Genomic DNA, 13,513 nt, shown 5'->3' with positions numbered 1-13,513 from the left:
ATGAAATGATCTGTAGCTCTTAAGAATGTTATCATTACTAGGGTCTGAAAAAGCATATGTAGATAGGTAGCTTGGGGTTACACTGAGTATGTATGATGGGTTTGGGTAGGGGTAAAAATAAGAGCAATTATATTATACAAAAGAGGCATGAATGGAAGAATTGTTACAGTGGAAAACAAGAGGGGATGGAGGGCTGAGAGTGCTAAAACCTTATTCTCATCAAAATTGGGTTCAGAAGAGAGAATAACATATATATATATATATATAAACTTATAAAAGTCTTAACTTAGAGAGGAATTTCTTAAAGAGTGTGTGGGCAAAATTACATTAGAGGTCTGTTGAGGGATAGGATAAAAGAACAGTGACAAATAAATATGATAGAGTGAAATGAACTACTAATTGTAATTTTGATAGGCAAATGGGATGGACTTGAATAGCAAAATGGGTTTAAAAACTAGAATCTAACATTAAGTTTCTTACAATAAACATATTTTAAAGGGATGAAGCCAAGATGGTGGAGTGGAAACAGGAATTCCCACAAACTCTCCCCCAGATCACTCCAAATCCCTTTAATGACCATAACCAAATTCTAGAGTGGCAGAACCCACAAAAGACTGAGTGAAACAATTTCCCAGCCCAAGACAACTTGAAAAATTCACTGGAAAGGTCTGTTACATTGTTACCACAGTGCAGCCCAGGTCTTGCCAGAGTGAACCAGCTCCAGGAGAGCCTGGGTCCATGTAAGTGGCAGTTTCCAGACCTCTCAGCAGAGACTGCCAATTACAACTTGGAAGCTCAGCAGAAAAAGTCTGCTGTACCAGAATAAAGGGAACCCAGAACAGCACAGGCCTCAGTGCAGACTTGGCCCTGAGGACCAGGAACAAGTCTGGGAACCACCTGGCAGCTGCTACCAGAGCACTGAGCCCATGGACAGTAAGGGAGTTGGGGGAGATTGCAGAAATCTCTCTGCTCTCTATCCCTGAGGCAAGATTCTATGGCTTTGCCCATACTCAGATCAAGGTAGTAGCCTGGAGTCCCATACTCCAGGGACCCAGACCCTTCTCACAACTCCAGGGCAGAGAGGAGAGACTGACCATTTACAGACCAAAGCACAGGCCAGGAGAACAGTCAGAGCCTCTCACAAGACCTTGGAAGAACTGAGGCCCCTGGGGAGAAGAGAAGTTGACCTTGAAAACAGCTGCAAAAATTCTCAAAGGCTTGGGACAGTGTACCCTCCACCTGGATGCACAGCCCCACCTTAACAAAGAGTTATCAAGTCATAGGCTGAGGAAATGAGCAAACAACAGGAAAAAAAAAAAGACTATGACCACAGACAATTACTTTGGTCTCATGAAGGATCAAAATACATATTCAGTAGATAGCAAAGTCCAAGCTTCTGCATCTACAGCCTCCAAGAAAAATATGAATTAGTCCCAGGCTATGGAAGAGCTCAAAAAAGATTTTGCTCACCAGCCCTGGTGAGGGGTTGAAATCCAGCCTTAAGACACTTAATAATTACCTAGCTGTGTGGCCTTGAGCAAGTCACTTAACCCCATTGCCTTACAAAATCTAAAAGATTTTGAAAATCAAGTAAGGGAGATAGAGAAAAAATTGGAGAAAGAAATGAAAATGATGCAGGAAAATCATGAAACCCAAGTCAGCAGCTTGGTGAAGGAGATACAAAAAAAAAAAAAATACTGAAGAAAATAACAACTTAAAAACCAGTTTAGATCAAATGGAAAAAGCAGTCCAGAAGGTCAATGAAGAAAAGAAAGCCTTGAAAATGTGATATATCTCACTGGAAAAACAATTGACCTGGAAAACAAATGCAGGAGAGATAATTAAAAATTACTGGGCTACCTAAAAGTCAGGACCAGGAAAAGTGCCTAGACTTCATTTTTTTTTAAGAAATACAGGAAAATTGCTCTGATATCCTAGAAGCAGAGGGCAAAATAGAAATTGAGGAAATCTACTGATCAATCCCTGAAAGAGATCCCAAAATAAAAACTCCCAGGAATATTATAACCAAATTCCAGCACTCCCAAGATAAGAAAATATTACAAGCGTCCAGAAAGAAACAATTCAAATATCATGGCACTACAGTCAGGATAACTTAGGATCTGTTAGTGTCTACATTAAGGACTCAGAGGGCTTGGAATATGATAGTCTGGAAAGCAAGACAGCTTGGATTACAACTGAGAATCAACTACCCTGTAATACTGAACATACTCTTTCAAGGGAAAAGATGAAATAGGGGAATTTCAAACTTTCCTGTTTGAAATGACCAGAGCTGAACAGAAAGTTTGATCTCCAAGTACAGGACTCAGGTGTAGCATAGAGAGGGTGAATGAGACAGACTAATTTTGATTAATTTAATGATGGCGAATTATATGGGAAGATGCTAACAGCTCATATGAACCTCCTCATTTGTTACAGCAGTTAAAAGGAGCATATATAGACAAAGCACAGGAAGAAGTTGAATATGAAAGTATAATATAATATAAAGGTGGAGTCAATGGGTGAGGAAAGTATGTATTGGGGAGAAAGAGAAAGGAGAAGCAGAATGGGCTAAGATATTTCATGTAAAAGAGGCAAAAAAAAGCTTTTGTAATGGAGTAGAAAGGGGGAAGGTAAGGGGGGTAATGAGTGAGCTTTCCCCTCTCATCAAAAGTGACTCAAAGAAGGGGATGGGATAAGGGGGAATGGGGGAATAGGTGATAGAAGAGAGGGAAGATTGTGGGAGAGGGAGAGTTCTCAGATACATTGCACTTCTGGACAGGACCAGGATGAAAGGAGAAAGAGAATAGAATAAATGAGAGTGGGGAGGAATAGAGTGGAGGCAAATACAGCTAGTTATAGCAACTGTGGGAAAAATATTGAAGCAACTTCTCTGGTAGACTTATGAAAAAGAAAGAAATTCACCCCAGAGACAGAGTCATTGGAATCTGAACACAGACTGAAGTACATTTTTCCCCCTTTTTTTCTCACAATTATTCTTTTTTTCTTTTCTTTTTTTTATATTTAATGTTTATTCTCATTTTGTACAAATGTTTTTTATACATTAATAAAATATTCTTGTTTAAGAGTAAACAAAATATGCCTCCCCCCCCCCCCAAAATATAGACTTGCTTGAACAATAAAGTAAAGGGGAGAGAAAAAAAGTCCATCTTTTTCCCTGGAAGAGGACATTCAGTTTTGCTGGGTAGTTGATTCTCGGTTGCATTCCAGGCTCTTTTGCCTTCCGTTATATTATATTCCAAGCCCTATGAGCTTTTAATGTAGTTGCTGCCAAGTTCTGTGTGATCCTGACTGCAGCTCCACGATATTTGAACTGTGTCTTTCTGGCTGCTTGTAATAGTTTCTCTTTGACTTGGGAGTTCTGGAACTTGGCTATAATATTCCTAGGGGTTGGTTTTTTGGGATCTCTTTCTCGGGGGGATTGGTGGATTCTCTCCATTTCTATTTTTCCCTCTGCTTCTAGAATATCAGGGCAATTTTCCTGTAGTAATTCTTTGAAAATGATGTCAAGGCTCTTTTCCTGATCATGACTTTCAGGTATTCCAAAAAATTTTAAATTATCTTTCCTAAATCTGTTTTCCATATCAGTTGTTTTTTCAATGAGATGTTGTACATTTTCTTCTAATTTTTCATTTTTTTTTGGTTTTGAAGTAATGAATCCTGGTTTCTCATAAATTCATCAATCTCCCTGAGTTCTATTCTTTGTCTGAAGGATTTGTTCTCCTCAGAGAGTTTTCTTATCTCTTTTTCCATCTGGCCAATTTTGCTTCTTAAAGCCTTCTTCTCCTCAATAACTTTTTGAACTGTTTTATCCATTTCACCTAAGCTGCTTTTTAGCATGCTATTTTCTTCAGCATTTTTTTGGATTTCCTTGACTATGCTGACTTCATTTTCATGTTTTTCCTGTATCTCTCTCATTTCTTTTCCCAGTTTTTCTTCTAACTTCCTCATTTGATTTTCAAAGTCTTTTCTGAGCTCTGTCATAGCCTGAGCCCAATTTCTGTTTTTCTTGGAGTCTTTAGATGCAGGAACTTGTGCTTCTTCTTCAGACTGAGTATATTGATCCTTCTTGGGATCACAAATAATGTATTTCTCAATGGTGTTCCTCTTTTTTCTCTGCTTGCTCATTTTCCCAGCCTGAGCCTGGTTTTGGGGTGCTTCCTGAGCTTTTGGGATACTCCCACAAGGGTCTCAGTGTGAGAGGCTCTGTCCTCCCTCTTAGTCTGTGAATGACCATATGAACCTCTGCCATGGGGCTGAGGTGGGGGGGGGGATCTGTTGTTCTATGGGGAGGCCTAGACTGTGATTAGGATCTGAATGTGTTCAGAGCCCCAGAGTCCTGTTCCAGGGACAGAGGACAGAGCTCTGCAGTCTCTCTTCAGCTCCATGGGCTCATGCCCTGGGGGCTCCTGCTTATGTTTTCTGGATCTGGAATGCAGCTCCCAGTGCCCTGGGGCTGCCTCCTGGAGGCTGAAGTTCTTTCACTCTGGCCACCCCTCTGGCAAGCCGCCCCTCCAACCCTGGGGAGCAGAGCCTTTCTGCTCTTTTCCAGGGTATCTTGAGTAGGAGAACTGGCTCGCTGGGTCCCTCTGTGGGTTCTGTCTCTCGAAAATTTAGTTGAAGTCCTTAGAGAGAGCACCTAAGACAGGATCCACTCTTGTTGCCATCTTGGCTCCGCCCCCTCTCACAATTATTCTGGAGGGGAATGGGGGTTTATGTTTACTCTTATAACAAAATTATTGTAATAAATTTAATCTAGATCCTTCACTGAAAAAAAAGAATAAAATAAAATGAAAAATTTGAAGTAAAAAAAAAGTGACTCAGAAAGGAACTAATTATACACACTCAGTTGGGTATAGAAATCTATCTTACCCCTAGAGGAAAATAGGAGAGGAATAGGAGAAAGGGAACAGGGAGTGGAGTGTAGGGGATGAAGAAAGGGAAATTCGTGGGTGAGAGTAGTCAGATACAACACAGTTCTGAGGAGGGACAGGGTGAAAGGAGAGAGAAGAAAAAAATAAATGGGAGTGGGAAGGAATAGGATGGAGAAAAATACAGCTACCCAGAGTAACTGTGGGGGAAAAAAATTGAAACAATTTCTTAGATGAACTTACAATAAAAGAATGCTATCCATCCCAAAGACAGAGCTGATTGTGACTGAATGCAGACTGAAATATATGTTTTTCCCCCCTCTCATTTTATTTTTCTTGAGGTTTAATCTATCTTGGGGGAAGGTGTTTACTTTTATAAAATGACTATTATAGTAATGTGAAAAAAGAAACCTTTTTAAAATAAGAGATACACAAAGTGAAAATAAAGAGCTGGAGTAAAATTTATTATACTTCAATTGATAAAAAGTAAGAATGGCAATCATGATTTCAGAAAAAGCTAAAGCTAAAATAGAAGTAATGAAGTAATCAATACTAGACCCACACGAACCAATTGCTACAAGAAGTCATATTTTTAAAGGAAAAAGTAAATGAATTATAGAGAAAATTTGACAGAAAAATTATAAGTTTCTCTCTCAGGATTAGCTAAATCTAACCAACAAAATAATAGGTCAAAGAGAGGAATTAGAATTTTAGAAAAGCCATATATGATAGATATTTGGAAAAGAATTAAGTGGGAAATAAAAAAAAATATACATCTTTTTCTCAGTTGTACACTGTATTTTTAAAGCACTGACAATTATTAGGGTATAAAAAACTTTGCAGTAAAATACAGAAAAGTAGAACTATTAAATGAATCCTTTTCAGATCAGAATGCATTAAAAATTATATTTAATAAATAAACAGGGAAATACAGTTGAAAATTAATTGGAGACTAAATAACCTAATGTTATAGAATGAGGGAGGATTAATGAACAAATCACAGGAATAATAATTTTACCAAAGAGAATACCATACCAAAACTTATGAAATGTAGCGAAAGCAATAATCATAGGAAAATTTCTATCTCTAAATATTTATATCAATAAAACGAAGAACAGATCAATGAAATGGATTTGCAATTTAAAAAAGAAAAAAATTTAAATCCCCAATTAAACACTCAATTAGAAATCCTAAAAATTAAAGATAAAAATAATAAAATTGAATGTAAAAAAAGTCACTGAATTAATAAACCTTTGAATTAGTTCTATAAAAAATAAAATCAATAAATCATTGATTTAAAAAAGAATAAGAAAAACAAAACACTAGAATCAAAAATTGAAAAGGGTGACTACCTATTAATTTAGATGAAATTTAAGCAATTATTTATTAGGAGATATTCTACCTTGTTATATGCCAGTGAATTTAACAATTTAAGTGACATGGAAACTTTTAAATAGCATCTCATTCCTATGAGATTGGGTAAAATGAGAAAAGGAGAAATGATAAATGCTGGAGAAGAAGTAGAAAAACTAGGGCACAATTGCATGACTAGTAGAATTGTGATCAAACCATTCTAGAGTAAATCTGGAATGATGTCCAAAGATTTGTAAAATGGAATACCTTTTGACCAAGTAACACCACTATTAGGTATGCTTTCCAAGGTAATCCGGGAAAAAGGAAAAGAACCTCTATGTTCTAAAATATTTACAGAATATCTCTTTGTGGTAGCAAAGAACTGGAAATTGAAAGGATGCTAATCATAACTGAGAAATGGCTAAACAAGTTGTATACAAATGAGGCGGAACACTGTTGTGCTGTTAAGAAATGATGAGTTGGTTGAATTTAGAACACAGTAAGAACTTGCATGCAATAAGGAAGAGAGAAATGAGCAAAACCAAGAGACTATTGCCTAAATCAACAGTAATATTGTTTAAAGAATAAGTAAAACTACTTAATTCAAATCAATTACAAAGACCTATGAAGAAAGATGCTATCTATGCCAACAGAGAACATACTGATTAAAAGGAAATTTGGCACTATGGTATTATGCTTGTGAGTGATAAGAGTGTATTATGACCTTCCAGTGAAGGGTGGGAAGGAGATAGCTCAAAACTTAAAAATAAATTAATTTAAAAATAGTAAGAATATGTTTCTTTGATCTACCAAAGCAGCAAACAGCCCTCAAAGAAACGAAAAAAAAATCAAAAAAAGGACAAAGAGGTAAGTTATCAGTAGGCAAGTTTATGAAAAATGTCAAGTCAAAGAAACTATTTTTTTAGCATTAGCATAATACACCTTAAGATCCTTTAGATACTTTTTTTTGTGTTGTTTAAGTAAGAGGTTTAAAACAAATTAAATATAAGGATGCCCAGAGTCTCCTAGTGGAATACTTTGGATATCACACCAGTGTACAAGAAAAGGCTAATAATCCTCAAGCACCCCTCTGTGGTGTAACATGATCACTTCAGTTTTGTTTTGTTCATTGATTATCCATTTCTAGGCACCAGATGAATGAGAATGATATAACGATTGATGTTTATAAAGCACTCACTTTGAAATTTGTGAAAAAATTTATCATTAAAATTCCTTGAAAAAGTACTCTAATATGGATATAAGCAGTCTTTGCAAAATTTTGTTAAAAAGAACACAATCCATCATATTCCACTATTTGCATGTTCTTAGACATATAAGAAGAGTTAAGGATCTGTTACTTTTAAAATAAAGGCAATATATATTTATTGAATGCTACTACCCCATCTTCTTATTAGCATTTCCCTTACAATATCAGTCACTGCAAATATATATGACAGAGAATCACTTTCCAATAGATACATGATCAGGCGGCGCAGTAGATAAAGCACCGGCCCTGGAGTCAGGAGTACCTGGGTTCAAATCCGGTTTCAGACACTTAATAATTACCTAGCTGGGTGGCCTTGGGCAAGCCACTTAACCCCATTTGCCTTGCAAAAACCTAAAAAAAAAAAACCAAAACAAAAACAATAGATACATGATCAAGGGATGTGAATAGTTCTCAAAACTATTTGGAGAATCGCCCATAGACTATTCAAAACTTCAAAAATCTTGGGAAAGAAACCTGACTACATTATTTATCTGAGGAAAGGGGGGGAAAAAGGATTTGTACTTTGCTGTGACATTTAGATTTTTAAAGCAAAAATTTTCAAAAAAACAAAGGAATGATAATTTCGATTTTCTTGCCTTAGTTCTGAACATTGGTTTTATTACATGTTTCATGAGCTATGAAAAAGAATATGGTGATATAGTGTATTTCATATCTGCAGAATGAGTGGAATTTTTTCCTAATGTTCAGATATGATTGACCAGAGAGAAGTAAAAGATGAATTACACTTCCTTCCCCAAAATTTAAGTGTAAATTTTAGAGGCCTAACTTATTCTAGGCAGATGAAGTATAAACCTGGATTGAATTTATAATGGATTCCCACAGAAATAAACAGAATCACACCCACATACTTTTCAACTAATGTCATTGGGAATCATGTTACTGCACTACACTTCAATTATTCTGAAATTTGCTGTGTTCCTTTAAAATTTTAGGGTAGAATTTGAAAATATGGGGAATCTGGTCCAAGCAATAGTTCTAACCCATAAGTTCTAACTGGGGATAATGTCCCTGAATTCCACTGGTATTGATCTCATAAGTCAGGAATAGAATTGAAAATGTTGAAACTCGATTATCATCCTAATCCCTCTCCCCTTCCTTTTGATTAAACTTCAAAAGGCTTTCTACTCCATTTCCTTTACTCTCCTTTTCTTCTTAATTCTCTTAAATTTAGTTGTCAACTCATCATTCAATCAAAATTGCTTTCTCCAAAGTAACTAATGGTTTCTTAAATCATGCCTTTTCTTAATCTTCATCCTTTTTCTATGCAGTCTTTGACACTGATGATCATCTTCTCCTTGGTGCTCTCTTCTCTTTAAGTTTCTGTGACATTGTTCTATTCTGATTCTCCTTAATCTTCCTTCTTGGTTTCCTGCTTGATCTTCATTCAAGTCAGGTCCACTAACCATGGTTATTCAAAGTGGGATCTTTCTTGGGCCCTTATTTCTTTTTCTATTCTATTTGGTGATCTCATCAGCTTCCATGATTTTAATTATTACATCTCCTTTTCCAATCTTTACCTCTCTGCTGATCTCTGATTTCCCATCTCCAACTGTTCATTGGACTCCCCAAATTAGAAGACCTGTTGACATCTTGAAACCAACATATCCAAAGTCTCTCTTTCCCCATTACTGTGGAAATAACCTATTATCATTCTTTCAATCACTCAAACCCCAGGTGTCCTCAGCTCTTCACTCTTTCACTCCCTATATCCAATCTGTTGGCAAAGTCTGTCAATTTTCTCTTCTTAACATCTCTCACATGCACTCCCTTAGTGGGCACTCCTCAGCATCTCAAATCTAAACTACTGCAAAAGCTTGTTGGTTGTGTCACAAGTCTCTCTCCATTCTAGTTTCTTTTCCAGGCCTCCCTCACTTCCAATTCGCTTGCATGTCATGTCATGTCATATCATGTTATCACATCCTTGATATCATGGTCATCTTCAAGAACAAAGGACAAATAATAACCTAAATGAATAGTAGAACTACCCTTCTACTGGCCAGCTGAGTAACACAGCTCCTTTCTTTTCTTTCCCTTCTCTCTGTCAACACACTCTTACCAGTGGGTACTTTGTCCAAAGAATATAAACTTGAATCACTGAAACTTGGCAAGTTAGGTGTACCAGTTCCAAATCATTCTGGCTCTAACAGATTGGTTAGCAATAGGTCCCAGTCCAAACTCAACTTGGCCATTTTTGAGGTCCAGATTGGCTCAGAGTAAATGTTTGAGCTAGAAATCCTGGGTTTCTTCCCCTGTTCAGACTTTGTGTGTGTTTATGGGTTTTTTTTTTGGGGGGGTGGCACACACTCACTACTTTAGGTAAAAGGAGGACATTTCTTTCCTACCTGCCTTAATCACAGTCTACTTTTATATTTCACCCAAAATTCAGCATAGTGTTTTAACTATAAGTAACTACAAGACAACCCTATGATCCTCTTTTCCTAAGAGCTAGTCCATGGAATTAAGTTACAAAGAGTAGCTTGGCTAGGCAGGCTCTGGAAGAGTAAGGTAATGATAGTTTCAAACTGTTCATAAGGTAAAAATGGAATGTTCTGTTTTAAATAATTTTATCATACAAGGTGGCACAGTGACTTTTCATTATTATAATTATGAGCTCATTTAGGATGACAATTTATAAATGAAGATATAAGACAAATTCTTTCAGTCATGCTTTTTGTATAACAAATGGACTTAATAGTTGAATGTATTAAAAATCAACAATTCGTTTTTTTTTAATATAGGAATTTAAATCCTAAAACATGGTAGTACACTAGTTAACTACAGTTCCCTAGATAAGGTTATTTTTTAAAGAAAACCTGTATTTTTAACACATCCAGACCTATAACTTTAGCAAATTCCTCTAATGAAAATTTTCTCCTAACCATCATTGTTTTGTATCCCCACCCTACCCCCCAAGTTAGAATTAATAAAACCTAAAGAGGGGGAGGAAGAAAGGGTTCTATTTTATTTCCAATTACTTTAAATAATAGCAGCTAAGTGGCGCATTGAGTGGAGAAGGAAATGGCAAGCCACTCCAGTATCTTTGCCAAGAAAAGGAGTCATGAAGAGTAAGACAAAACTGAAATAAGTGAACAACCTTAATAATTTTTGTCAAATAGTACAAGATGTGCTTTGAATTTGGATTTAGGAAATTTGTCAATATAAAAGTCAATCATAAATAGTATAGTGGTAAAATGACTTTGATGATTCATCTCAAACTTAAAAATTCCAGTTATTCTCAAATTGCTTTTTTCTGTCATTCTAGCAAATGTTAAATACAGGAGGAAAAAAGAATTTACTTTTAACGGTAAACAACACTCAAATAGGTAAAAATTCAGATTCTCTTTTGTTTTAATTTTTCCATCCAAAATCTTATTATGAAAAGCCTAACAATACTTTCTGGATGCTTTAATCTGGGAGCAGAACTAAACAGAACAAAAACCTTTGGTTGGGTACTTCCTCCAAGCTGTTTCAGTTTTAAGTAGATAATTTACCTTATGACTGGACTTACTATTGTATAGTTTTCTTAATCTGTATAACTATTTTACACATTTGATTTGAAAAGGCATAAAATCCCATATCTCCTGTTTCTACATTGTTCCTCTGAGGTATGGTGAGGGGAGGGGGGGAAGGGAAGAGGCACATCAACAATGGGATTCTGAGGTTCTTTTTTCTCCTTCAAACTACGGACTTACACATTTGTGGAGGTAATATGTAACCAGTTTTAACTTCATAGTAAATCAAATCAGACTGAACAAACACTGATTACAACTTTCAGTTGAGACTGAAAGAGCCATTGCATCCTTTCAAGACACCCTAACAATGTGGACTATGATTCTTGTGAAGAAAGCAGTGACAGATTACTTGGCTTGTAGAAAATAGCAAAAAAAGAAAAAAAGTCATACTCACCTTCATGGGGTTTTCATCATAAGTTGGTGTTCCCAGGTCCATTTCAGCTTCATGTTCAAGATTGGCCTCATCTCCTGGGCTTTCCCAAGTAGGAGGATCCCACTGAGTTTGCCTAGGAAAAAAGAGAAGTAAACAGTGACAGTTTAGAGAAAAGGAAACAAGACTCAAAACCTAAGTGGGTCTTCAGCAATAACTCCAGGGCTGGTACTCTATCCAACTTGAAAAAAACAAAAAGAGTCTAGAAGGGTAAGTAGATTTGCTTACCAGTAATAATTCTTCCTAAACAATCTTTTCCTCTAGTCTAGTCTGTTTTATTCTCTTAATAGGTTAAAAAGAAAGCTGAACTATTTTAACAAAGATGTTTGCATCATGGGGGCTGTGTACTGCAGACTACCTTTAAAAATCAGCTATCATCATTCTACTTAGGCCTCTGGAACAGTAAATGACCAAGCAAAGACAAATATTAATACCAAATTCTATAACTGTTAACAACTAGACAATTATTCAAGAAAAACTTCACTTAAGGGTCAAACATAATTTTACCTTGTGATGACATGGTAATAATAGATCTTTCCTTCTGGATCACGGGCAGTTTTCCAGTTGGGAGGCAAGACGATTGTTTTTGGTTTAGGAGGTGAAGGTGGTGGCAAATCCAGAAGGTTATTTGTCACAACTAACTCTGGCTAAAGAAAGTCAAAAGGATCAAGATCAGTGGTATACTTCCTTCTGGGTGAACAGGACAAAAAATACTTTCATTTTGTAGTAAACAGTTAAAATGTACAAATGTAAAAGACAAGAGCCAATCAACAGATTGAGCTTTTTGATTTGACTTATTTACATTCTAAAAATTTTAATAGGAAGCTTACTTAGGGAAACAATGGTATCATTATCTGCAAATGAGTGCACAGGGAAATAGGGAAATCACTTGAGGTTTCTTTTTAAAATTTCATTTTAGAGAATTAAAGAATGTTTGCTGGAAAGATCACTTTAAAGTTAATCTAGAACAACAAATACATTGCAAGAGAGTATCCAGTCTTTTGCTTATAGACCTCTAAAGTAAAAGGAATCCACTAACACTGGAGGAAAGTCCCTTGTGGAAATTTTTTTTTTAAGTTTTTGCAAGGCAAATGGAGTTAAGTAGCTGCCCCTGGAAATCTCTAATTATAACAAAGTGTTTTCTTTCATCTAGGTGAAACCTTGCACGCGCGTATGTTGCTCTTGGTCTTGTCTGTCCTCTAAAGCTAATCGGAATAAGCCTAATTCCTCTTCCAAATGACAGTATTTTGAATACTAAAGGACCTCCTCCAAGGAAACCAAAGACAAATAAATACCTAATAAACAACAAAATATTCAAAATAGTATGATTAATGGTAGCCAACAGCTAGAAATTTGCTCACTCTATGAGAATAGATGAAAAAACTGTTATATGAATAATTACTATTCATTACAGACTATGCATTAAAGACAATTATCAACGGTTCAGAAAAACATGAGATTCATACAAGTTTATACAAACCAAAATAAGTACAACTCACTACAACAATGTGAATGAAAAGATGACCAAGAACAAATCAAAACCTATTTAATTGAAAAAAAAATTGAAGGTCCCAGAGATAAAACATCTCTTTCCCCACTTTGAATAGATGTGAACACAAACACATATTTTAAATTTTTATCACTTTATGTTATTTTGGGGTTTTTTTTGAGGTTTTTGCAAGGCAATGGGGTTAAGTGTCTTGCCCAAGGCCACACAGCTAGGTAATTATTAAGTGTCTAAGGCCAGAATTGAACTCAGGTCCTCCTGACTCCAGGGCTGATGCTCTATCTACTGTGCCACCTAGCTGCCCCAATTTTTATCACTTTAACATTTTTTTGTTTTAATTGCTTGTCTTTCTTTAAATCAAGTGTTCAATGAAGAGAAAGAGGGTACTTGAAATGCCCCCAAAATAAAATATGGCAAGCATAAGGTTTATTGACTATAGATAGGTGAGTCTTTGTGTCTCTGCTTACATTCTTTTCACAAGTAGCTCTCAAATGTACCTGCAAGTTCAATTTAACTTTCCTCTTTGGGAAAGCA

General features: G+C 36.0%; 1 protein-coding gene across 1 annotated transcript in view; it reads right to left on the bottom strand.

Annotated features, from left to right (window-relative positions):
- Positions 1–13,513, bottom strand: part of SETD2 (SET domain containing 2, histone lysine methyltransferase) — a 118,113-nt gene that overhangs the window by 14,498 nt on the left and 90,102 nt on the right. Inside the window, exons 15-16 of the mRNA XM_074197733.1 lie at positions 11,980–12,119; positions 11,437–11,548 (exon numbers count right to left, since the gene is read on the bottom strand). Coding sequence (XP_074053834.1) covers positions 11,437–11,548; positions 11,980–12,119 — 252 coding nt within the window. The remainder of the gene's footprint in view (positions 1–11,436; positions 11,549–11,979; positions 12,120–13,513) is intronic.

Source organism: Macrotis lagotis, chromosome 8, assembly GCF_037893015.1.
Source record: "Macrotis lagotis isolate mMagLag1 chromosome 8, bilby.v1.9.chrom.fasta, whole genome shotgun sequence".
Lineage (NCBI taxonomy): Eukaryota > Metazoa > Chordata > Mammalia > Peramelemorphia > Peramelidae > Macrotis > Macrotis lagotis.
Note: the sequence above shows the minus strand (reverse complement) of the source record. Positions and strands in the feature narration are given on the sequence as shown.